This window comes from Copadichromis virginalis, linkage group LG6, assembly GCF_057382275.1.
Source record: "Copadichromis virginalis isolate Kocher_CV1m ecotype Utaka linkage group LG6, C_Virginalis_male_GT1.1, whole genome shotgun sequence".
In the NCBI taxonomy this organism is placed as follows: domain Eukaryota; kingdom Metazoa; phylum Chordata; class Actinopteri; order Cichliformes; family Cichlidae; genus Copadichromis; species Copadichromis virginalis.
In genome coordinates this window covers 30,177,682-30,205,195 of record NC_140623.1, presented here as the reverse complement: position 1 = coordinate 30,205,195, position 27,514 = coordinate 30,177,682, and the positions used below count along the sequence as shown (strand labels likewise).

The window sequence follows — 27,514 nt, the reverse complement described above, 5'->3', positions numbered from 1 at the left end:
AATAGAAAATCGAATATGTAGTCAGTGATATTACTCATTTACTTAATAGTAAAGATTATATTTATTTTTTATTTAAAAGAGGAATAATTCGCAATGAAAACATTTACAACCCAGCAATAGCATTTAGCACACGAAGAACAAGCTAACACACAGAAACGTTAACAGGTTTTCTCGCGATACTGACAGCGGTTGCCTTTGACAACATATTTGATGCTTCTTTTCCTTAAACGTGACCAATGAGGCGGTGCTAAAAAATCCAACTGGCCAATTAAAAATCAGAAAAATTGGAACGTCGTTACATGACGTCGTGCATATATTAAAAGAATACAAGAAATCTGAACGGTAAGCACGTTGTACATGCTATGTGGCTAATAGTGCATTTATTTGTTTTTTCTCTAATTGAAATTGCTATTGGGCTTTTGTAATTGCTAATACAGTGTATAACCTTTGTTTTCTGAGTTTCAGCGGGTTTTTAGATTATTACACAGACCCTGTATCTGAAGGGCCACATGGTGTTAGATAACCGGCTTGGCTTCAAGACAACCGCCTGGTTAGCTAGCTCAGCGCCTGCTTACTAGTTGACACCTGAGACTAAAAGCAACCGTGGCTGCTGCCGCTTATTTTTTGTCGTTGTGAAATTATTACAGGTAGCGTCTGATTTTAGTGGAATCGATTGTGTTGCTCAACGGTCAGGAATGTCAGCGGGCACGGACAACGGAGCGAGACTCAACCAGTTCAAAAATAAAGGAAAAGATGCTAATGTAAGCTCTGAACCTAGCAGTAAACGTCAGAGAGTTAATTCGGTATCCCAAATGCGCTGAATGCTGTGGTATATCTTTTATTTGTGTGTCGGTATAATCAGGAGCTGAGGCGCAGAAGAGCGGAAGTCAATGTGGAGCTGCGAAGAGCCAAGAAGGATGACCACATCCTCAAGAGGAGAAACGTCCACAGCCTTCTGGACGAGCCAACGTCCCCTCTGCAAGAGCAAGACCCCAACGTAAGGGTAATCAGCAGGTTCTCTGTGTTTGGTTTGGCTGTGAGAGTAAAGGTGACCCACCTGATATAACCACAGCTGCTTAACTTGTTTGAAACATTGGAGTTCGAGAAGTTTACTCGTTATAAACAGGATGTAACAGCTTCCAAAGGAACACCTCTGCTGAGCGTGCACACAGGAAGAACAAAAGCTAAGCCTGCTCAATTTTCAAGCATTATCCAAAGGTCACTAAATCTTGGAGCAGGTGTCTGTCTGGTGATAACAGACTGTTGACTTTTAAAAAAAATGTATCTCAGATAATTTATAAAATGTCTATTTATAATTGAGATATGTTGCCCCGATTGAGTTACCATGACCTAAAAACATTCAAAGCAAGTTCCTCTAAATGTGTTATTTTTAGCTGCTCTGGTTTTATTGGCAGTAATCCCCTTTCATTTCTCTTTCTGTTTTCATAGCCTCCTCATCACTGGACAGTAGAGGAAATTGTCGGAGGTGTAAACAGCGAGAATTTAGATCATAAGCTGCAGGCAACGCAGGCAGCCAGGTAATACTTATAATACTTGTAATGCTGGGTTAATTGACTGTGTGTGGGTGTGAATGTGTGAGACAGTTGCTCAGTGACAACCTCAGGCTGGAAGAAAAAAAAAGGTTGCGTAATGAGGTACTTGTGCTTTTGTAGTGTATTATAGTGTACATATTTTTTAAATCAGTGCAATTTGCACTACTCTGCACACTCAGTTTTTTTTTACTTTTTTAAACTTAACCTAATTTGTAATAATTTTTTTTACATCGGTGTCGTATATATATGAAATGTTTGCGCTTTCTCCCAGTAAAAGGGACTCACTATGGGCCTGTGGCACTTTAACTTTGTTTATTTGTTGTACACTGTACTATTATTATTCTTTGTCCTGTTTCTGTAACACTCTCTATCTATCTGCCTGTAGTTATATCACTGGTATTACTATATTAATGATATTAAACAGTTTGAAAATAGATTTTCCTTTACTTTTAAGTTACTTCAATTTTAACAACGATCCAACTGTGTTTTTCTGATTCACAGAAGGCTACTTTCCAGGGAAAAACAGCCACCCATTGACAGCATCATTGCTGCTGGACTCATCCCAACGTTTGTTAGTTTTCTGGCGTTGTCTGAATGCCCCCCCATCCAATTTGAGGCAGCTTGGGCCCTGACTAATATTGCCTCAGGTACTTCAGACCAGACTTCTGCTGTAATAGATGGAGGGGCCATTCCAGCTTTCATCAGCCTGGTGACATCGCCCCATCAGCACATCAGCGAACAGGCCATTTGGGCTCTGGGTAACATTGCAGGTACTGTGGCTCACAAAACTCAACCTCTTTCTTTGGATTTGATGTTATTTTATGTACTTCTGTGCATTACTACATCCTACACTGTTCCGGGTGTATGCTCTGATAGTTTTGATTTTAGGATGCATTGTAGATTATTGTGGACAATTGTGCCCACTTTAGTTCATCTGGAGTTCCATTTAGCCTGTGATATTAAAGGCTTTAAAGTGCATTTCTGTATGTATACAGTACTTGTGCAACGGATCACGGTTGATCCGTAATCCGAACCGATCCCACTCCACGGTTCGGCACGCACGTGATCCGAAGATTCGAAAAAGAAGGGGAAAAAAAAGTATGTGCATGGTGCGCGTGGTGGGTCTGTCAAGCAATAGTTATGGCCAGCGCTAGCGGTCCAAGTGGAGGAGCAGAGGCGTTTTCGGTATTTAAGCAGCCCTTTGCTGCCCAGTCCGACCGGGCTAAAACTATTACAAAAGCTACTGGGGTGTTTAGCTGCAGACGGGAGGCCGTATTCCGTTGTGCAAAACAAGGGGTTTAAACTATGATGAACGTGCTTGAGCCACACTATGATATCCCATTCACGTCCACTTTAGTGTGACAAGATCGTTCCAAGCATGTATGACCAGGAAAAGTTTAAAGTTATGGCTGAACTGTCCCAGGCATCTTCTGTTGCCCTAACTACTACAACTGGGTGAACCTCCAGGGCAACGTAAGCTACGTGACCGTGACAGCTCATTATATCACAGCGAAGTGCGATATAATGAGCGGTGTGTATTATTGTAGGGTCTACCTTACAATATAAAGCGCCTTGAGGTAACTGTTGTTGTGATTTGGCGCTTTATAAATAAAATTGAATTGAGTGGTAGATACAAAGCCCTATACTGCCTTATATTGAACCATAATTTTTTTTTTTAATAATTGCGTGGAATGAGTCTAGAGTTGAATGTTTTTAACAGGCAAAAAATACTTCAATAAGTGAATAAGTAAATGTTAAATTTTGTCTTTTTTCTTTTTTTGCTGATCCAAAAATGGATCTGATCCGTGACTTGAAACCGCGATCCGATCCGAACCGTGAGATTTTTGATCCGTTGCACCACTAGTATACAGTAAAAAGTGCGTTGTTGCTGAGTCCCACATTGGGTCCATTTTCCAAAGATGATTAAGCTAAAAACTAGAAGTCTGAAATTTTAGTTTTGCTAACCATGTGTACTTTCAAAGTATCTGCCTTTATGTGCCCTTTTTCTGATTACTCTAAAGATTTTTTTCCTCTATATTTAGGTGATGGGCCCAGTTCCAGAGACCTAGTGATCTCACATGGTGGTGTCCATTCACTCCTGGCTTTGCTGTCAGCCCCTGACCTGTCTGTATTTCCTGTGAGTTTCTATCAAATATTATTGTGCCTTTAACAGACATTTGTATTAAATTATCTCACGATAAATACATCAAAAACCTGAAAAAGTTGAAACAAACAGCTTCTATACCTTATATCAAAATACAAAACCAGCAATTTTCTGGCATTCTATAAACAATTAAATATGTAATTAAAGACCAATCCAAAAATGACGCTCAAGTAGATTGATATTTACCCCTTAAAATGTGTCAATGAGGCCTCAGCATGAGCTGTGAATTTTTTATTCCTGTTCAACGGGTAATGCACACCTTTAGCTGGCAGTAGTGAGGTCACTGGTTTGATTTGAGCAAATTAGGCAGTTATTTACTGGGGTAATCCATAGTGCACGCGTTCCCTCTGAGCTGCTCTCATTTTATTTTTGCAGGTGTTACTAAAAGTTTTTTATTTTTGGGTGTGTTGTTAACTATGAGGCCATGTTGTTTAAGGCACTGAGCTTGTACAGTTTGAAGACTCTCGAAAAGAGTTACTTACCTATTTAATGTCATTATAGTAATTCACTAATAATCACATTTGTGATCATTGTTATAAAATAACACTTGAATCTAAACCCACTATACCAGCCCGCCTACCTGCGCAATATCACCTGGACCATATCCAACCTGTGTCGGAACAAGAACCCCCCACCTCCTTTGGAGGCGGTGCTGGAGCTCCTTCCAGCCCTTGTGCGCCTCCTGCATCACGATGACAAGGAGGTGTTGACGGACACCTGTTGGGCTGTGTCCTACCTGACCGATCACACCAATGAGAGGATAGAGGTGGTGGTGCAGGCTGGCCTGGTGCCCCGTCTGGTGCAGCTACTCGCCTGTGGGGAGATCAGTATTGTGGTATGTGGCAGTGCAATTTATTAAACTCTGACTGTTGTATTTGTTTAGTTATCAAACATTCCCACTAATTTCAGATGCTATGATGGAGACTGATAGAGGCTTGGTGTCCTGTTAAGTTTGTAGCTGTTGGTGGTAAAACAGCATATCCAGAATTCACAACAGGGGTTGAAGTTATACACTATGGCCTCTTGAGTCACTTTCTTCCATCTAATCAATGCTGAACACAAAGATAGAAATATTCTCTTTGGTTCTTTCTTCATTACTTTTTCATTATATATAATCTGTTTTATTTATATTACATGAAGGTCAGATGTGTGTGATTGTATTCCGTATACTTTCTAAATTGAGAGTGCTTAAAATAATCAGCTTGCTCTTGCTCTACCTCACAGACTCCAGCCCTGCGCTCACTTGGCAACATTGTGACTGGGACAGATGAGCAGACCCAGTGTGTGCTGAATGCAGGTTCTCTGGCATTGTTTCCCAGCCTTCTGCGCCACCCAAAGCCAAACATCCAGAAAGAAGCTGCGTGGACAGTGTCCAACATCACCGCCGGCAAGGACAACCAGATTCAGGAAGTTATAAATGCAGGCCTGATCCCCATCCTGGTGGAGATCCTCCAGCAGGTCAGAGTGCTACCAGAAATTAGAGCAGACTTGTTACATGTGTCCTTATTATTAAATACATTTATATTAAACTTGTCAGTGTTTAAAACAAAGGAGGAAATAAATAAAATAGAGCTTTATTTATAGATCTGCTATAAACACCGACTTCTCTGTAGCTAATCAGTATAGTCATTGAATCTTCCCCCAACTTTTCTGTAACCTTCAGCAATTTATTTATTTGATCATTTTTGTTTATAATTTTTCTGATATAAAAACTGAATTGATGGATTTCCTGTCTAGGGAGACTACAAGACGCAGAGAGAGGCAGTGTGGGCTGTTACCAATTATACCAGCGGTGGAACAGTGGACCAGGTGGCCTACCTGGTTCATTGCAATGTGCTAGAGCCTCTGCTCAATCTGCTGATAACCAAGGACAGCAAGATTGTTCTAGTCATCCTGGATGCAATATACAATATTTTACAGGTATAATAAAAGGCTAAAGTGAAACTGCAGTTTCTGCTTGGTAGTTCTAAACTGAAACCAATCAGAATGGTGGAGTTAATGGTGTGTGGAATAGATTTCAACTTGGCTGAAAACGCAGACATATTCTGAGTCTCTCTTTAGACTCTAGCCAATCAACTCAGTGTTTTATGAAAACAACCAGTTAGACATTAAAGGTAATGTTTAAAGAGAAAATTATGCAGTTTTTTTGGTTAAAATATAACAGCCCTTTTCCTCTATTACCAGCTCGGCTCCACTCAGTTTTTTAGGGCTTTCCATTTGGTTGTATTACCTGGTACCAGGTACTTTTTTTTAGTTCCAAGTGATCTGACGCGATCTGAAATGTGACATCACCGTACTGCGTGCCACCCGTTGGCTGATCAGTGCTGTCACTCGATGAGTCATGAGAGTGACTTCTTTACAAAAATCAAAACCACCCTTTTCGAAACCCAAAAACGAGGGAAATGGCTACACAAAAACAACACAGTGATCCTCAAGTCTGACAAAACCCATACACCGCAGCAGCAGTTATACACACATTGTAGTGTTGTGTTTGTGCAAACAAATGACATGATGGGACTATAGGCTGCATTGCTATAATGACTCCAGGCACATTAGGTGGTACTGAGTTGTAATGGAAAACGACTGAAACTGAGTCGAGTCAAGTAGGTGTGTAGACAAAAAGTCAGATTCATAGTTTCATTGGTGTGTTAAATTAACATTAAAAACTAAGTCAAAATATAATAATAGAAATGATCTTCGTAGCATTGAAAGTTTTTTCTATTTTAATCTGAGCCTCTAATATGGCTCATATCTCATTCAAAACAAGAAATGAGGGAACCTGAAAAAATCTTTTATCCTTATCTGGAGTTGTAATTGTCATTTAGTTTTTAGGTTTGCAACATGAACTGTTAGACTTAATTTCAAGTATTATTTTTTTTTAAAGGGAAAACTTTAATGCCAGAACTCTAGCAATATTACAAAGTCAACGTTTCAAGAAGTGAAGTGAAATGGACCTAATGTATGGAATCAGGTTCTGTGAGGAATGTGAATCACATGAATTTAGTTGATTTATACACTCCCCTGACAGGAGACATTTGTTTTTGTAGGTTAACAGTGTAGTAGTTTTGGGTAATTGGGATACTTGAGTTTCTGAGATTAGAAAACATTAAAATGATGTACCGAATTTGCTCATGTTATTGTCTCAGTGGTACATTGTTGGTGGTCACTAATAAAATCTGATAACTGTTAGGTTAATCATTTCTGTGTGGAAACCTTTGATCTAACGTGCATTTCCCTTTCTGCACAGATGGCAAAAAAAACCGTAGAACTTCAGAAACTGTGCCTAATGATTGAGGAGCTGGGTGGTTTGGACAAGATTGAAGCACTGCAGTCCCACGACAATGAAGCAGTCTACAAGTCCTCGCTTAATATTATAGACACATTCTTCTCTGACGAGGTAGGTGTTCCTCCTAACAAGGTTCCCGTCAGATACTCAGTCAGATCGGTTTGAAGAGTGGTTGATGGCAACAGTGTTCAGCACTGACAATGAAAGCATTCAGAAGAAGCTGTATGCAGCTTGAAATTAATGATGCTGACAGACCACAGTGGGTTCGTTTAGAACGGGGGCATCTCTAAAAACTTGCTTAATTTTACAAATGTAAAGATAAATCATCAGTCTAAATTGTTTTTAAAGACATAAAACAGGCTTTTAGAAATAATTTGTAAAATTCCAAAGAGATGTTCGCCTTTGCCACTCAGCACCCTCCTTAAAATCCCTTCATGCGCCTTCTGTGAACAGTTTATTTTTTGTATTATCTAGATTTACTTTGAATTAAATTCTTGCCTGAACCAAAAAAAAAATGTGTAGAGTCATCAGTCAAATCTAATCAAAAACACTTAGAGGTTCACTGATCTTGGCTCTAGTGCAGCCTGTCCGTACGCAGTCTGCCTTTTAATATTAACCACTTTACAGAGACCCTTTCATAGCTAAAAGAATACACTCTTCTTGGTCGAGTCTACCGGAGTAGACATTTATGTTCACATCCAGGAGCAGATGGAATATAGGGACATGTTTTGGAGAGAGGCCAGGCCACATTGCCATAACTTGGTTACGATTGCACCATCTAATTGTGATATGGAAAAAGAGAGAGGAAACTAAAACCAGCTTCTTCAGGGAAGAAGCAGCTGCTTTGTCATCAACAGCAACATGGGCAGAGAGTGCTCTGCTCTGTGTTGTCCAGCCATGCACGGTTAATTTCTGAATGGTGTTGTGTCTGAATCACAAATGTCAACAATTTAACTGACTGATGAAACCAACAATCTTATTTGTCTCATGTCTGAAAATCTTCAGTGTGTGTACGTGAGACATCCCAGAAACATTACCATAACTTGGTTAGTCGTCTAATGCTTCTCTCAAACTTGCCTTTTAGAATGACGTTGAAGAGTCGGTTATTCCTGAGGCTGGAGGAGACTGCTATGCCTTCCACATCCCCGAAGACCAAAGCACTTTTAAATTTTAACATGTCCACTTATCTTTTTGTAACATAAACAAATAGTAATTGTTGCATTGTGGTTCTTGTTGTTGGGGGGAGGGAATTTTTATAGTCTTTTGAACTTTGTACTTAACAGCATAGAAAAATAAATATACATGTTGTTGTTTTGTTTTGTTTTTTAAAAAAAACATTTGTAAATAAACATTTATTAATTCATATGGAGTTTTATTGATTGATGTTTCATCTGTTTCCCTGTGTGTGTATAACAAACAATGAGCTTGTGCTTTTTTATAAAACAGAAAATTAATTAGAAAATTAATAATGATTCATCATTAATGATAATGGTTATTTTATATTAACTTATTTTTATTAAATAAGCTTGCGCAAACTAGTGGATTAATTTCAGATGCACAGTTTTGTTGCGCTAAACAGGCAGTATGTCTTCACCACCACTAGGTGACACTGTATTTCTACTTTTGTTAGGTTTAAAAACAAGGTGTGTCAGTGTAGTAACTATAGTCTGGATGGAATTTCAGTTTTGCAGTATATTGTATTTTATATTGGGGTGATGACTTGGAAGGTTATATGCATCTATACAGCAGGTAACCTTGGGGTGGGGTGGCACCACTTGTTTTGAGCTAACTGGTTTCATTATTTGAGAGTTTAGAGCATATTTTTCGCCTTAGGTTTACACTATATCTTTGTTACTTCAGGCGACCCTTAAGCAAAGTTTTTGGAATTATAGTATTATAGTGGAATTATATATATTTTTATATTAGTTTTGTGTTTAAGTGTATCAAAATTAGAAGGCGTCTAATTATTTCTTGATTCAGTAAATCTTTTGGTTTTATATACTGGCGTATTAGTTTTATGCATTTTTAAAAAGCATTTTTATATGAGCTTTGCTATAAAATTATACCCCTCCTTCAATATTATTCATCATAGTTTTGTTTGTTTTTTATTTCCAAATATATAAATATGCTTCCTTTTACTACAACAGTTAACCATGATAGTTTTCTAATATCAAAACATTTCTTTAAAACTCTCACTTGTCTCACTATCATAAGAAGCTTGCTGTCATCGGTGAATAAGGCGAACAATTAAGAAACACAGCTGAGTTTATAACCAACATGACCAGTTCAGGGCCCAGCACTGAACCCAGTGAAGTGATCCTGTTAGATTCGATTTTTTTCTTTTTTTAATAGCAAAATCTGGTCTATAATATTCATAACAAGGAAGTATTTGTACTGGAAAACTATAAAGCATTGTTTTGATTGTGAGTTTATTTTGAACGCTCGCACCGGATGTCCTCTCGTGTTTTCCTCCCCTGTCCCTGCCTGCCTGCAGTAGAACTGTCTTCACCATCATCACGAACAACTTGAGTCCAGGCAGCCCAGGCAGAGCAGACGCCTGTCCGGATGGAGGACGAGCCTCTCTGCTGACTTGTATCAGTACTCGTGGCACACGGCATGATCTGCATTTGGAAATGTAGTTATTTGCAATTGTTTTGCGGAAAAGGAGTTCGCGCGGAGAGTGTTATTCCAGGGATGTGATTATGTTACCTGTTTGTTGCGTGCACAGTCAGCGTGATTTGCTATGGTGATACTACAAGCTAACCCCAAGCTAGCAGAGGGATTTGTTTGGGAGATGTCTTTTTGAAAAAGAAGAAGGAAAAAAAACCTAGACGGTGATAATTTTGTGAATATTCGTCAAGCTGGAACACGAAGGGGAATGTCTAACCAAGGAGTGAGGAGAAATGGCCCAGTAAAGCTGCGGTTGACTGGTAAGAAAATTTAAACCCCCTCCTGCGCCGCTCGGAAACGTTAGCGAGCTAGCCTCCTAGCCCAGCATGCTAACTAGCGTCTCCTGATTGTACAGCATAACTCTGTCCTGTGTTGTAATCTATAAAAGCGCTAAACCATATCTTACCTTATTATTATTAATAATATTGTTCTGACTTGACTGAATTCCTTTATTTCTAATTGAAATCCGGGGTAGCATACTGAGGAATATTGGAAGCTAGTGAATGAGCTTTTATCGTTAGCACACATTAGCGTTGACAACAGTGTTTATTGGGTGGTTATTATTCCCCCCCGAAGGTTAGCTATGTTTAAATACTTAAGCTTGATATCGACACGTTTCCTCAAAGCCCTTCAGCATTGTGATAAGTGGTTATTTTAAATACTTTTATTAGCAGTAGAAGCCTTACATTACAGCCTTACCTTTTTAAAAATCATATATTATCTTAATTTTCCAAAGATAGCTGCTGTGTTTCTTCACGGCAAGTGCAGAATAAGCCAACAGTATATTACAAATTAACGTCCCTAATGGCAATGATGAATTTCGAGGAAAAGCGTGAAGCAACAGAAGAGGTGAAGGTGGTGTAATACACCGCTTTATTTTTAGTTTACACAGGTATTTATTTTTGTTTACCCTGAAGAGCGAGTGGTTTAACAGGGAAATGACCTCTGTAGGATATATTTCGTCATGGGTAGATACAGGAACTCATCGTCTTTCATCGCAGTTATCTGGTGAAAGCTATGTCAGTTTGTTCAGTTTGCTTAGCTTGGCAGAACAAAAGATAAAGTAGTTTCTCCCTTGGAGCTTATTTCACAGTGGGCTACGTGGGCTGTAGTGCTCTATGCCATTTCTGATGAATTTATAATGAAAGGTGAACATAATTAAGTTACTTGATACATTTGAAGAAATGTGGTTGGCATATTTTTTTTTTTTGTTGTTGTTGTTAAAGCCAAAGTTATCAACAAAAGTATAGTCTTGAGTCTTGTGTTACTGCAAACGGGCAGAATTAAAGCAAGCTGTATGAATTAATTAGAAGAAGATGAGAATGAGTTACATTTTCCTTTGTTCTGCTCTTCTAATGATGTAAGAATATCTCTATTTATTGAAAAATCTTAAAAATCACCAGGTGTTTTGATGTGCTGATGATGACTGAGTGAAACACTTGTTCAATAATTTCGGTGTTTATAAGTTAGCTGCCTTTGTTTCCAAAGCTTGGAAAAGCTGTCAGGTAGCATTATTTCTTCAGTATGTCATAGCTGGCTCTGGTTTCTTATTGGTGTATTGTAAATCTCTGAGAGCTGGGACCTATTACTTTATGCGTGACACAATTCTTAGGTTGATCAAAATCAGTCAAATGATTTGTTGATTTTTATCTGGCATGACTGCTGAAGGCAAGAAGGGAACTTAAACTATTTGACCGTGATGAGATGTTTTTACCTTTATTTAGTGTCACTGTTCAGCACTGTAGCATGTCTATGGCTGTGGAGTCATTGGTTGCACTCATTAAGTGCAGTTTGCTACGGGGAACAACAAGCTCATTCATACAGAACAGGGTATAGTTGTACCGAAAAGACAAATCGGTACTCAAAGAATTACCCAGCTGTTCTTCCTGCTTGCCTCTTCTCTGTGGTGGTTAGTGAGAGGAACTTTTTTTTTTCTCCTCAGACTTGCCTCCCAAGGTATTTTGGACTTGCGAGTTTTTGTTGTAACACTTAGAATGTATGAAGCAGAGGGAGTTGCATTATCTCAGTATTGGAGGAACAAAAAGGATCCTGAGGGGATTGAGGGATAAATAAGGTACATATTTACCTATTGGTGGGGAAGGCTTGAATAAATGTTCACTGGACTTGAGCTTGTTAATTTCAGAATTTACACATGCTCTTAAATTAAAGTATTGCAAGAGAATATACATTCTAAGTTTAGCCCTTACAAACTTAACACCACAAGTAGGTAATCACATTTTTTTTTTACCATGTTATCCAAATGTCTGTCTTTTAAGCCTTCTAAAAAGACTAATAGTTTATGACCAAGATTGAATTTGTCAAGAATTTTCATGCACTAAGACTCAAAGCTTTCTTTTCATGTAAAGATTCTCTCCCTCTTCAAAATCTGTTTACTCAAGTGATGAAGATAAAATTAACGAGCTGCAGAGGAGTAAGAAGTTAAAATCTAAAAACATATTTCTTCCCCAAGATATTAATGCTTCTCTGCAAACTTTCCGTCATTTAGTTAAAGAGGAGGTGCAAGTGCTATCCTAATTTATTCCACAGGCTCTTAAAAAATCTTGCAAATGATGAAACAGTAGTTATCCAGTATGCTAGTGAAGGTGGTGCGGTAGGCAGAACAAAGAATCATACTGCAGTTCAAGTAATGAGTCAGTTGCATAATACAGACTTCTACAGTTCATAAAGTTATGATCTTACATTGAAAGTTTAGAAGTAAATAAAGAACACTCTAGCTGTAAATGGCACTTTAATATCACAAGGTCAATTTGGATATTTGTTAGAAGAACATCCTAGATTTCCCATTCTCTTATACATTGCCCAAGATTTATATAAGTTGTGTGGGGGCCTGTTCCATGATCTCCTGTTGTCAGTAGGCTCTCCTTTTTTGTGTAAATTAATATCTGTGAGAGAGATCAAAGATACTAATCTTATGTCCAATGGAAGTCATGAGTTTATATGCGAATGTTCCCCATAAACAGGAATTGGAAGGCCCTACATTATAATTTGAATGCAAGGGAAGAGGGAACTTTAGCAACAGCATTGCTGATAAAGTTAGTAGAAATAGTTCTCACTAAGAATCTTTTCAGATTTGAGTTTTTGTTTTTTTCCCCCTATAGAAGCAAAGGGTCTCAGTGGGTAGCCCTGTCAATCCTAGTTATGTGAATTTATTTATGGGGAAACTTGAACTTAGTCATGTTGATCATGATCATACCTCTCCTTTATTAACTTTTGGTTCAGATATATTTATGACTTATATTTATATTTATTGGCACTGTTGAGGATCTAAATAGATTTAACTCAAGGTTACCTAGTTTTACATTTATTACAGAGGCCAATTGTGAGGTTTCATTTTAAATGTGAGAATGAATAAATCAGAAATAATACAAACTATTATTTATTAAAAGTGGGCTGATAGGATTTTTTTTTTTTCATTATTCAAGATATCATCCATTCTCTTTGAAGAAGAGATTACCGTATAGTCAGCTGTTGTGGACAGAAAGGATGTGCAGTTTTGAGGAGGAGTTTGAGAAACAAGCTAATGCTTTGTATTCTTGTTTCTGAGAAGAAGAAAAAAACCTCTTCAAAAAATTTTAATTGTTTCTCTCTCTAGGGTTAGAAAAATAGATAACTTTTAACTTTTACTTTTTCACTCTTATAAATGTGGGGAGAAAATATTGGCATATTTTGTATGATCACCCTGCTGGTTGGAAAGTGTTAATCATCTACCCACAAAGTGTTCTACTAAATTGAGAGATAATCTTGTAACGACAGACTTATCTGTTGAACCTACACATTTTTTTTTTAAATTCTCTTCCCTCTGGAAATTTTCCTTGTTGAACTGTAATGCCATTATTGAAGGAGATGATTTATCACACTGACATATAGGTAAAAAAAAAATTCAAGTGAGTGGTAGAATCGCTTGTAGGACCAAACCTGTAGTAAAAGTATGGATTTTGTTATGTGGGGAAGACGAAGAGCGAATTTACAGTTACAATTTCTGAGCACAAGATTAATATCAGAAATAATGATTGAGTAGTCAAAACATTTTCAATAAGCTGGACACAGCATCGGTGGTTCATGGGTATTGAAGCAGTTGTGCCATTAAATAGTGGTAATAGATAATAGAAGCTGCTCGGATATATCATCTGCAAGCAGTGGTTTGGTGAATGAGCTTCCTGCTTGTTGTCCTGGGTCCCCCCCCCCCCCCCCCAATATGTGGATGGTTTTACATGGACTTGCGTGAATTCCAGGAATGTGAAACCTTGGAGAGACTTTGTCCTGATAACAAACACATTCTGTGATCATTACAAGGAAGTATGTGCTGGGGGGGGGGGATTGAGGTTCACATATAGAATGACCAGAATTTCTGTTCTTACAGTGATGACCAGTGACGTAAAAGGCTTGAGCATGCAGCTCTCACCGTACACAAGTGTTTAGTTGAGACCACCCTTGGTTTAAGTGATCGAGACTGCAGGAATTTAGAATTAACGTTGCAAACTGGTCCACCATTATTCTGTCTGTTCTATAGTCTCTCTATTTTTCAATGTTGTTTTTTTTTTGCTGTTATTAGGTTATTAAGTTAAGTATTTTTTTAATTTTTTTATTTTTTACAACAGACAAGGAATAACATAACTTAAACATAAAGCTACCAGGTCATTGCTTACCATACCAAAATAATAGTGTAAAAATTTCAAAGAGGAAATTCTTTTACATACATCCTCAGAGGGAACAAAAAAAAGAGCGACAAAAAAAACAACAACAGCCACAACAAATAAGGGAAAGGAAGTCGGTCACCAGTGTTTCTCGGAATAGCAGTTCATGGCATCTGCAGTCCCAGGATTTCTTGAAGTTTTCTGTATTGTTATTTAGCTTGGCCAGCATGTTTTCAAATGATACTGTTTCCAGCATGAATTCCAACCAGTTTTTAATATCCAGAGCAGAAGTGGTTTTCTATAATCTGAGGATTACTCTGACAGCCTTGACCAATCCCACCTGCGTCACTGTACTTTGGTGCTTTGAAATATTAGGTATTATTGTCTGATCCTGCAATAGTCTTGGTGACATGGGTATCACCGTGCCCAGCCACTTTCCTATGTGCTGTAATACTATTTTCCAAAATGGGAAAATGTGTTAACAGTCCCAGGTCATATGTATAAAGGTTCCTGGTTCTGCTCGACATTTCCAACATAAATTATTGGAAAGTAGACCCATTCCATGAAGCCTAGATGGAGTAAAATAAAATCTGTGTACCATCTTACAATTAATACATTTTCCTCTAGACTCTTTAATATGTTTGCCATTATTTAACACAATTGCAACCATTCATCATCATTAATACTACAGCCAAGGTCCTTCTGTCAGATAATCCTTACACCTTTACAGACATCCTTTTCTATGCCAATAAATAATTTGTAAAATGTGGGTGCTTTGTGTTCTATACTTGTACAAACATAAAAACCAACAACGTAAAACTATAGGGATGCAACAGGGAACATGTTGCCGCTTTATAGTCCTTTATTAATTACTACTTATCTATTATTTAAAGTTGGTCCGTGAGGCTCATTGAAAATTGTGCTTAGGCAAAACAACCACCTGAGTCCCAAAGCATAGAACCAGCATGAATTTTACCTTGTGTTTGAGGAATATACACTTCCTATGATAATACATCTTCTCTAATTGGCTTCTTCCAGAAAAGTTTCAGTCTCTGCGCTATCTCAGATTTTATTTCTATTTCCTTTCCAAGTGAAGATGAGTGTTGCTGGGAACACCAGAAGGTGTTTCTTTACAATGTTGAAAGCTCTCCGCTTTTCCACAAGCTCCTTCATCAGATCCACAAAGAAGGATAGTTTGCAGCCTTCCCATTCTAACTCCGTTTCTCTTTGGCCATCTGTAGTACCTTATCAAGCTGATGAGCACAGAAACTGCATCGGGATGGTTTGGGGTGGTTTGTTCATATCTAGTTTAGGTGCCACCAGGCGATCCTCTCCACATACTGAGCCATGTTCACCCTTTCTTATTTGCCTTCTTTCAGCCCCACCATTCTCACATTATTCCCCCTGCTCCGGTTCTCCAAATCCTCCATATGTGCCCAGAGCGTCACCAATTTCTTCTCACACATCTTTGCCCAGTCTTATTTAAATATTTTTCGCTGAGTCTTTAAGCTCTTTGCAATGTCGCATTCGTCTTTCGTATTTCTTCCATAAAGTCAGAATTGTTTTTTTTCCCCCCCATCAGTTCAGCTTGAGCCCTCCAGAGGGCTCGGAGTCACTGAAATATTTTCAAACGTCGGGCTGGTCCTTGTTCTTAGCTCGCGTCTCATTCTCGCATCTTTGAAAAAGTTAGCCCTACTGTTACTCAACATTTCTCTGGGAGACTGCAAATATCTGGCCACTTATGAAGGTCTTAAGTTTTAACGCATCAAAAGTACTTATACCTCTCAACCTGTCAGGGTATATATTTCCAGTTTATGTGAAAAAAGGGTTGGTACTTCTGGGAGCTCTTCTAGTGTGCTGCCATCTTCCTTGGCTTCCTAGTTTTTCAGTGTTAGCAAAAATGGGAAATTGGCTGAGCAAGGATGTATCTAAAGAAGTTAAGTAAATAATTATAAAGTTATTTGATTTATTGGTTTCATCCTCAGTTTCCAAATCTATTTATGAGCTAGTACCCAATGATTTGCAGCATTAAAATTTGAATTAAAAAAATTAAACCTACCTTTGGCACAGCTGGGCTTTTAAAAAATTGCATAGTTGTGGATTTTCACAAAAATCTTTCTTATGGCTTCTTAATACCTTTATTAAATGCTGTAAATGGTAATGCTTCAAAGCTTTTTTTGTTCTCTTAATGTGGTTTGCTTCTTAAAGTACCGTGCCAGGACTAATCATTTTGGTAACTTGCTAAATAATAATGACAGGGAACAGCCAGAGGCTCACAGGTCTTTTATTTGTAACTCTATACAGATGTTTAAAAAAAAAAAAAAGATTGTAGGTGATGATATTGCTGCAAAGCTCAACTGCAGCCATGTCTTATTCTGTCCGTGTTTCTCACAGTAATGTAACGTTGAACTGATTTTGTTTTTAAATTCTCCTCCACCAAAGTAAGTGTGTTTCTGGTCATGAGTCACAGAGATGGCTGAATTTGAAGTGTGCTCTGTTCGTTATCCACACTCATTAGGATCCCCTCTTGCAGCAGCACTGATTTAGAAATTACAAAGGGTGAACTCCCACACGCTGCAGGATTTTGAATTGTGACAGGATTCATCCCCAGTTATGTCATCCCACACTGCATTTAAATGGCACCATGAAATTTCTCACATTTTCAGAGCTGCTTCTTACATTTATCTGTGACAGTTACTCTTTGATGCTTCAGTTAATTAGAAAATCAGCCTACTTTTAGTTTACTGGTAGGCAGTATGTTGTAGTGTTCCCACAGAGCATGGAAAAGAAAGTAATCTTGGATTTTGAGTACTGGTATTCCAAACACTGCAGGGTTGCAGGCACTTGTGCTGACCTTCACTTACCTTGGTCTCCTGCGAAGAATGAGTTGGTGGGTGATTTGAACTTAATAAGAACAGAACTTGGTTTTCCTTCATCCAGTGGAACATGGAGTTCCTCATAGGTGACTGACACGAGATGTACAAGGGGATGAATCCTTCTCTCAAATATGGCCTCTTGGCTGCATTAAACCAGGAGGAAGGGAGTCTGTCTATGTGATCCATTTCCTCCATCAGCCTCCAACTGGCATGCAGCAAGCAGGGAAGGACTGGAAGAATCATCTCAGGATTTTTCCCATTCAGTATGAGCGTGTGATACTAGGCTGTATACTTTTCATCTACAGTCATGCCTTGTGTTTGTGTCCCTCTCTTTCTGACATTTTGGGAAAGCAATGCTGATGCTTTCTTGTTTGTTCGTGTGTGTGTGCTGAGGTTGGGGTGGGGAGGTGGGTAGCTAGGAAGCTGGTGATTAAGATAAAGATCCAGCCTCATTTCCAGACTCTGCTTTACCACAGGGCAGACTGTATTTCAGGGAAATTATCGGGGACCACTGTCTCAGTATTCATCATCAGCACTCAGGAAACACATCTGTGTGTCAGCTTGTTTGTGTGTTAAACACATTTTTTCTTTTTTTGGTTCTATACTTGCATGCACTTCTGTGCACAGTTGAGCTTCCACAGGATGTACTGTTAGCACGCAGTGCTGAACTAAATTAGGTGTGCTGGCTTCCTGAAATTTAGGGAATGAATGTCACAAAGAGAGTGGACGTTAGTGATAGTGAAAAACTGACCGGCATTGTCAAATTTTAAGTTATATTTTAATTTTGGATTTGCTCATGTTAGTGTGTTGGACTAAGATTATGATTAAAGGTGTATTAATCTTTTTAATGGCAAATTTTAACTTTAACTACTTTTCTTAAGTAATGATTTTTTTTGTTAGCTTAATCAAAGGGTTTTTCCTGCATAGAAAATGTTTTTGCACTCACAAAAGAAGTTTATTGTTGCTTAAGTATAGTAGACATTTTTATTAAGTATTAGTAATTGGCAGTAAAAGCCGTATATTTCTATCAAACAAAGTAATAGACTGCTTTAATTCAGATCAGTGTCATGTATGTCTATATTTACACACCAGAGACCCATTTTGAGACAGGCAAAACCCTAAATAAAATTTTCATTTTGGCTTGATCTTTTCTTTTATATTGAATGTAGCTGGTTGTCAAATTTAGTCAAAACATTGCTAGAGCCTAGTACCAGCGGGCTTGGGAGATGTATGTACCTGGTGGTGTAATTTATTTTTGGGACTGTAAATTGTGTAATTTTTCAGTGCCTCTTTTTTTCTCCCCTTTAAACAATACAGTTTTGACAGTTGAAATGTGGAATAGAGTAAGTGATTATGATTCATCAGCACACAATCCATGCGAGTCATATAGTGACGTGTTCGGTATGTTCCTTTCTGCTTTATGTAAGCCTGGCACCAGCAGACTGTGCAGTCTGACCCAGATATGAAATAATTAATAGGCACTGCCTAAAATTTCCTTCCTCTAGAATACTGGGCTGTTCTTAAAATTATAACACATGTTTTCACAAATTTATGCAATCGTCCACTCAACAAGAAGAAATAATAGGCTGAAAATATTTGCTTAACATTTGTGCTAATAACCTTTATGATTAAGGCATGTGGTGTGCTATCTACATAGGTTGCTCACATACCTTAACAATCCAGGCATTCAGATAAGTAAGCTTTAGCTGTTATGAATGCAGCACCACATCTCCACCCTACTGCTTTGAAAAAGCAGTTTTATATCTGGAGCTCTGCATGCAACTTGTTTTACCAGTCTACTGCCTTTTTGAATGATCAGTGTTTGAGTTTTCTTAGCAAACATTAACAAAAGAATGATGCTCATTTCAATTCTGGTGGCTGTGGTTCAGGAGGTAGAGCAGGTTGCCTGCTAATCGAAAGGTTGGTGGTTCAATCCCATACCAAGGGATTGCCCAAGGGATCCTTGGGCAAGAGACCGAACCCTAGGTTGCTCTCTTTGTTCATCAGATTGTGAATACTAAATAGAATACATTAGGCATAGAAAAAAAATGCTTGCATGAATGTTGAATGAATGAATGAATGGGTGAATCAAGTGATTTTAGTGCTCAAGCAGAGTAGAAAAGCACTATATAAGAACCGGCCCATTTACCATTTGTTCTGGCTTAAACATTTGCACTCAATCTGTTAAGAAAAGGCACAGGAGTCATTGTCTGTTCCTACATCATCTTATGCCACTTCTTTTATCTCCTATAACATCTCTTGTTCTTTGTCCTCTCCAACAACCCCTTCTCTTGCTAAATACTGTCTGATTTAATTTTTTGTAAATATTTTTTTTCCGTTCATCATCAAGCCATGTTTTCTGTGAAGCACTGAGTTTTAATTCCCAGAATTGGGGATATTTCTAAAGATCTGAATCTCAGTAAGGCGTTTCTTAGCATGGTGGTCTTGAATGACTTCCAAAGATTAAAATCCTATGTTAAGAACCACCACTAGAAATATTTAAAGGCTGATATAAGAAAGTTTAGTAATGTGTGTGTCCTCACATAAAATGCTGTGTTCAGCGTCTTTGACAATAGTTGTACTCTTACGCTAATGAGATAAAGCAGCTGGACAGGATTTTTCTAGCCCGTTTTGGTTGTTTGTCTTAACTGGATTGTCAAGGCTAAAGAAACAAATACAAACAACTGCTTAAAAGCTACTTTTCATAACACTGGTGACAGGAAAGAGGAAAAAAGTTTATTCTGTGTAATCCTTATTTTTGCCTTCAGTGATTCATAAATTTGCCTAGAACTTACTGTTGATGCATAGGAAGGGTGCTTTCACAGCACATGTGTTAAAGAATAGCACCTTGATGCAGATGTGTTTGATCAAGAACATCAAACAACCACAAAAATGCAAGTCATGCTTTCGTAGAATTTCAGCATAAATTTGAAATTGTATTTCATTTGATGACCATTCTTAATCTCAAATTAAGAAATGGGCACCAATGCACCAATTCTTCAGCAAAATGTTTTGGTGAAGTTTGTAAATCTGTGTATTTGCCCAAAAAATACAAATACATGCCGGGGGGGGGGGGGGGGGGGATTCAAAAAGGTCTATGGCCACCCACATCTGTGCAGTTCCTCTTTCTAAGATTGTAGACAAGAAAAAAAATATTGCACAATTAAATGCGTTGTATTTATTTATTTTTTGTTAGAAGAAATTGCCCAGACTTTTCAAAGAAGTACAAGTCTTCTTGTCCATGCCAATCTACTGTGCATTTATGCAGCATAGATTCCAAGTGAACTAGAAAGTAGATTAAGAAGACTATGCGTCCATGTTGTCTGCAGCTGTCCGTGTGCATGTCCAATATGAAGCAAATGTGTGACTGTGTGTGCCTGCATGTCTGCTTGATCTTGCCTGTAGCGCCTCGGTCACTTTGCTGTGGTTAGATTTTGTAGTGCAGCACCGAGATCTGTACCCAAACTTCCTCCAGCTCTGTTTAGTCTGCATTACTAGTATATACTTCAATTGACCACACACTACACAGGTTCTATACACCCGTTTACATGGCCCTCATCATCATATGGAAATGTTTATATCTACTCCAAGATCCAGCTGCTCCAGCTGTATTTATCATTTCTGTTATCAGAAGACGTCATTTTTCAGATCGGAAATATTTGTGATAATCCAAACATCAAATATTAATGTACTGGTTTCCCTTTCAATATAAACCAATTATTCAGCTCAAAGCTAAAATGAGCAAAAACTTTTGCTGGAAATTACAAAACATGTTGTTTTATTTCATCAAAGGGTTTTTTTTTCCACCAGAGATTTACTTTTAAGCTCCAGAAGGTGAGGATTGTAAAATTCCTAAATCCTCATTTAGTCTGCATTTGTGAGATAATTTGTTTTTTTTTTTCATGGCAAAGAATGGTATCTGCAGTCTGATTTTTTTTTTTTCTTTTTTTGTTTTGTTTTGTTTTTCCTCTCTCTGTTGAATGATATCAGATAAGGCTATCTTGAGCTGAAAGACTAACATTTTTTTCAGCTCTGCTGTTTTACTACTGAATGTTATATGACATGTGGAACTCTAGTGACATGGTTTTTATTCAAGTGTACCTGTTATGCTCATAACTCCATATCATTATTCTTTGACTCTTTTTGAGTAGTTTTAAGATTCACAGCATAAAGTAATGCATAATTAGCTTGTACTGGGGATTTTTGGAGCTTTGAAGTTAATCATCTGTCATTTCAGCTCCTATATCTTTAAGGTCAGGCGTACTGTAAAACTCCTTTCCTCTAATGGTCTTTCCTCGCAAACACCAGGTTGGTAAAATTTTTGTGATTTATATCCTATCAGGACGATAGATGTCTTATATCGGGATATGAGATTTTGGTCATATCGCACAGCCCTATAAGTGAGGATAAATGAAAAGCCGCACTTTTACTTTTTCCTGGTCAGCTTAAAAAAATATAACACTTGGTTGTTTTGAATTTCAGCATTACAGACACTGACTCTTGGGGATGTAATTACATAATGTGAGTGAGAAGGAAAAAAGTTGCTTCGCACTGAGGTGATCACAGCTTTTGTTGGTGCTCGGATTTCATGTTTTGGGATAACTAACCCTCAGGTTTCTGCTATGTAAAATTATATCCTCTTTCATTGATAAGGTTGTTTTTAGTTGACTTGTGGATTTTCCTTTTAGATTTAGGACATAAATCTAATAGGAACACCAAAGAAGACGTAAAGGAGCATTGCTCTGGAGAGATGTCAGCTCTCTTTAACTTAAGATTAATGATACTTGATATCAGATCAGGCTACGGTGATTTGTTTTGAGTCATTACTGTTAAAAATGACAAATTAAACCTGGCTTTAACATTTTCTGGTGGTCTGTTTGTATCTTAACACAGCACTGTGTTTTAGGAAGCATTTGGCATATATAAGGAGTCTAAGTAATGAAATCCCACAGGTTGCTGCCATTCCCATAACTCAGCGTTACTGTTCCCCACTCATGACCTGCATTTTATCACGTATGCTTGTTGACACATTTATTACACTTTATTAGTGACACCTATACTACGTTACACTATAGTCTGTGAATTTGCCTCTCTTAATAGCTTTGTAAAACTTGTTCCGTTGTTTCAGTCAGTCTAGTTTAATCTGCTTTTCAAATTACTTTAGTACTTCAGTATAGAGCGAGCAGGAAAATGGAAAGACTGAACACCTCAGTATTGCATAACAACCTCTGACGGGAGAAGAGGTGGGCTTCAATATGCAAAACACATTAAACTTTCCAAGTGCTTCAAGAGGATTTTCCTGCTGAATGTGGAGGAGAAATATCACCTTTTACTTTTCATATGGCTGCAGAATAGCATTTCTGACAGCCCTTACTAAATTCTTAGGAAAAAATCCTAAATGCTTAAAGGTATTACTCCATGCATATTTTATTAAAATATGTGTAGACTAATACAAAATTAACCATTCTCCAGTATGATGTACAATGTGTATGACAATGTATATGTAGTCCCAAGCCAACATCAGTGTACAAAGTGTTTGTGTGTTGGGTGGGACGATTATAGCTTTTCAAAAGTTAAATTTGAGCATGTCTAAAGACAGGTATTTAGTTTACAAATGATTTTTCAGCAGCGATTGCATTGCAATTAAAATACTCCTGGTTTTGTCTTCCTGTCACTGCCTAAACTATATAAATCCTCTAGGGTTGCAACTGGCAGATACCTTTTATTGTTTGTTAATTTTTCAATGATTATTTCTTTGGCTCTAACATCAAAAACTTGCAGTTTCCTTTTTCCCTTTCGACCCAACAGTCTAAACCCAAATATTTTCAGTTTACTTTTATGTTAAAGTCAGTTCAAATGGGAATGTAAAACCAAACATACTGCGTTTCTGCTTAAAAGATACAGCTTGCAGCTTTGAACTCCCCATTGCAACACTCATTGCAAGTTTCTATACTGAATTTTTTTATTTTTTATTTCTTTTTGTCTTATTACTTCGTTTTTGAACAGGATGTCCCTCATCTCTCTGTCATTTCTCTCTCTTCCTTCCTCTCCTTCACTCACCCCCGGATCTAGTCCAGACAGCTGTCAGACGGCTCTGCCGGTGTGGCTCCAGTTTGGTGTACTTTTTTTTTTTTTTTTTTTTTTTCTTTATCTGTTTTATGCATGTGTTGTGCACGCATGCACCTACACACACAAAAACGCACGTGTAAACGCACACTTCCTGTGCCAGTTCCTCAACACAGCACAGTACTTAATGCTTGTCAAAGTGTGTTTGGGGACTCTGAGGGGGTGTTGGGGGGACTCTGAGGGGATTCCAGGGACCCCTAGAATGTAATGTTCTCTATTTTTAATCCCTTTAACACAGAGAAAGTGAAATTAGATTCAGTTGATGGTGTAAATATAAGGCCAACGGAGAACATTATGTCAAATCATATATATATATATATACACACACACACATATATACACACACACACTGCGCAGGACCCTCAAGCTCCCAGGCCTCTGGTAGAGGACCCGAGCTTGAAGGATAAACCGCCCGCAGGGGCGTGCTGGGTGTTTTTTATATATATATAATTTTTTTTTTTTTTTTTTTTTTTTTTTCTCTCTTCTCATGAAAGTAAAAACGACGGCAATGTGCAACATCCACAAATGTTATTATTGTCAGGAAGGAAGGCAAGACTTCAGGGACCACACTTTCTTCCCCTCCAATGTTCTCCTGCTACTGTTTCAGCTGTCAGACTGCCCATTTCTGTTTGCTTGAGTGTCTGCTAGACCACTCAGCGTATACTATATAAACACACAAGCACGTCCACTGCCACTCAAGTTACCCCCCCACCACACACACTCACCACACTCCATGCTCTCTATCTGTGTTTTCAGTGTAACTGTGGTTGAGATACAGTTTTGGAGGATGTGAGTTATGCAGTGGTGGAGATTAGGATCATGTAGCTCAAACTCTGAACATAATTAAAATAACAGTTCTAGGTGCAAAGGTCAAAGAGTAAAGTGCAAATGGTTGTCTGTCTTTGTGGCCATGCCACACTAATACGTTTTCGTTTGAAAACGCATCTTTTTCTCTTTGTTTTGGCCTTCTATCCACACTGAGACGGCGTTTTCGGTAAAAGGTGGATACATTTGAAAACGCTGTTTTCGCGTGGCAGTGTGGACAGCGAACCCAGAGCCTTTTTGAAAACGATGGCATCTTTACAGTAATCAGTATGGAAGCTAATTGGCTTCTATGCAGACTTAACCATCTGCGCAGTAGACAGCTTTTTCCAAGCGTCAAGTGTAGCCAGCAGATGTCCAGGCCAACATTTCAAAATGGAACCGGAAAAGTAATGATACCAAGAATTAGTTGGTAAATATCACACACATTCATGTAATGCTTCTCTACGAGAAGAGTGACAGGAAATAACTTTTACTGCAACACTTCTGTCACTGCTCTTTCTCGCCTACCTCTGTCTTCACACTAGTTGCCTATCTCTCACCATTTAGTCTCACACTTCTGTCAGCTATTACAATCCTTTCTCAATGTCCTGTCAACTAGAATAGAGCTGCAAGATGAATAAAGACATAGGGTGTGTTCACACTAGATACGGCTGCCTTGTACCTGTAAGTGTGAACACACCTATTTTCCACTGATTGTGCCCCCTACCTGGCTGGCCTGCTCTCACACTGTGCTTTAGTGGTCTAGGTCCAAGTAGGGGTATCAAATGGTCTCAGTAGATCAGTTACTTTTGTGCTTCTTTTTTTTTTTTGTCTTTCAAGCACACACAGACACTTTTGAAATATACTATTTGAAGAGCGGTTTTATATTTTGGGGAATACGTAGGGAAGGAGTGCCACATTAAAAGAAACAGCTTAAACCTTACTTTAGGTGTTGGTCTATTAAATCTATAAGAAGTCAAACTCGTGTGGTATTTTGGCCCTTGTTCTTAAATAATATATGACTATCTAGCTTTTTGTATTGTGATGAAAATGTAGGCTCTCATGTAGTGACTAGCTTGTCCTTTTCCCTTCACTGCTCCATCTCATCTCCTCTTTTATCGCTCTTTTCTCTGTTGGTACTCTCCTAGATCTCCACCTCCCCATCCCATCCTCAGATCCTCAGAATGCTTTTTTTCCACGTCACAGTCATGAACATCATCATTTTCCACCTGTCATCTCTCTTTGTGTTGTTTATAGATGCTAATAGTCCACGCAGAGACTGTTAATAAATTAATCCATCCATATGGGAATAAATCCACGTAACTATTGTTTTCGTGTTACTTTGTGCATAGACCTACACTGCATACTAGTTATAGTTTTCATCCCTTCAAATAACCAGTTGGCACTTAGATTGAAGCCATAGTTGCCTTTTAAGATAAAGCTGTTAAGACATGGACAAGCATGTTCTGCACACAATTTTACATGTACTGAATAGTAAATAAACACATTATACATATAGAATTATACATTTGTACTGAAAATTATTATATAAAAGTAGTTTAAAACTATAGCCATGACAAAACAGTCATTTGAACTTTTTGACTATCTACACACAGGTAAGCAGCTTCAGGAGCAAATTGCCTTTTTGGGTGAACTGAAAGCACAATAAGCAGCAATGTTTTTCTATGTCTAATGGCCGTCTTCCTTTGTCTCTTCCTTAGTGTCTTATACATGAAACAAATCACTCTTCCAGCCCAAACCTTACATAGTTTGACATCTGAATCACAGTAGCCTTCTAATCTTAGATATTGACAAAAATGACCTTACATTCTTGAACCACTATTTACTTGGATCACATCCATTGTGGTCTGTCCTCATAAAGATCCTGGACCAGCTTTCCACTAGGCGAAGTATCAGACCGAAGTAAGCTATTTCCCAGTCACAAGTGTACCTAATAAGTCACATGTGAATAACTTTCCTCTGGTATATTATACTTCAATGTATCCGATTCAAGCGTTATTCTTCCTGTATGATTATTCCATTTACTTTGTGACTCAGGCTTTAGATGGTCTTGCTTGACTCACAGCTCATTTCCTTTTCCTTAATTCCTTAATTCTTATTATCTGGACCTAGATTCTTTACTGACTCCACATCTTTCATCAGTGATTTCACAAGATTAAAAAACTCTCAATTTAGTTCTTATTTGCCAGCTTCCCTGCATCCAAAATACTAATTTAGAATAATCTTTGTATTTTATTAGGTGATATGGAAAAACCCAAACTCTTTCAGTAGTTGTTCTGGTATTATTTGGGGAATTTTATTATAAGGAGGATTGCTCAATCAACTTTCCATGTAACTATGGATAAAAGTATATAAATAGAGATCTTTTTTTAATACATTTGACCATTTTTAAGCTTTATGCCAGTTATCATTAAATTCGATGGTAATCAAACACATGCCAGATTTATTGATGGTTCATAATGAAAAGATAAATGTGGAAACAATTGAACTTGATGAAATGAACTTTTCATTTTTTATTTATGGCATGCACTCAATAGATTTCCAGACAAAGTCCTGCCCTACTTTTTCTTATCTCTCACTGCCATCCCTGCTACTCCTCCCTCAGTGTTTCCACTGTTTCTGGAATACCATCACTGTCATTCCCTAGTTATTTTACCCCCCTTCCCTCCCTCTCTTTTGCTGTATTTCTCTCCATTTCTCCCCCTCTAATATCTGCATTCCACAGATTTGTGACTGTAGATATACCTTTCTCCTCCCTTCCTGACATTTCTTCCTCCCTTCTCATTCCACCGTAAATTCCTGCCTCCAGATGAACATTTTGCCTTTACCTTCTCACCCCTCTCTATGTAGTGACTACATTCACTCTAAATTCCTGCCTGCAAATTGTTGGCATCTCCTCAGGGAGCAGAGAGGAGGGGGAGTGTCAGCTGTAGTCTACTGGCCTCTCAACTGAGTGACACAATTGGCATCCTGCGCATTTACTGGGCTCAAGGAAGGCTCAGTGTAGGAGGCTGAGAAATCGAGTAATGGTTTTATAGAGGAAGTGTAGATTAGGTTTTGGAGACCCATAAATGCTTATTCATACCACATCATCATTATTTTATTTTTATGTATATTTATTTTTTGGAGAGTGTAAGATAAACTTGCATATAGACAACTTGTGCTGACGTCTTCCCCTCATGAGCTCTATTCCTTGTATTGCAGTGAGCAAGTAAGCGAGGAAGGGAAGTGGAAATGTTTGGTTTAACTTTTAAACAATACTGTGAATGAGACTGCATAAGGGAGTTGTAAGAGTCATAATAGAGCCAAATCTGTGGGGGAAGTTGAAGGCCTTCCCTCTTATCATTATCACAAAGGCT

General features: G+C 38.1%; 2 protein-coding genes across 4 annotated transcripts in view; both read left to right on the top strand.

The window, feature by feature from the left end:
- The first annotated feature begins 260 nt into the window (after positions 1–260).
- LOC146708079 (importin subunit alpha-1-like) lies at positions 261–8,366 on the top strand. 2 transcript variants are annotated; one of them, XM_085459812.1, is made up of 11 exons: positions 261–342; positions 648–761; positions 863–997; positions 1,450–1,538; positions 2,055–2,323; positions 3,596–3,690; positions 4,289–4,552; positions 4,942–5,175; positions 5,455–5,637; positions 6,965–7,114; positions 8,088–8,366. In XM_085459812.1, exons 2-11 carry the CDS (start codon positions 696–698, stop codon positions 8,175–8,177), a joined length of 1,575 nt encoding a protein of 524 aa, XP_085315938.1. In that variant the 5' UTR covers positions 261–342; positions 648–695; the 3' UTR covers positions 8,178–8,366. The 2 variants fall into 2 exon arrangements, with proteins under 2 accessions (XP_085315938.1, XP_085315937.1); XM_085459811.1 differs by having other exon boundaries at positions 863–1,003.
- A 1,249-nt stretch (positions 8,367–9,615) lies between these two features.
- The window catches only part of LOC146708078 (E3 ubiquitin-protein ligase SMURF2-like), a 61,673-nt gene continuing 43,774 nt past the window's right edge, over positions 9,616–27,514 (top strand). For both annotated transcript variants that reach the window (XM_085459803.1, XM_085459802.1), the window contains exon 1: positions 9,616–9,933. In XM_085459803.1, coding sequence (XP_085315929.1) covers positions 9,882–9,933 — 52 coding nt within the window. In that variant the 5' untranslated portion in view covers positions 9,616–9,881. The remainder of the gene's footprint in view (positions 9,934–27,514) is intronic.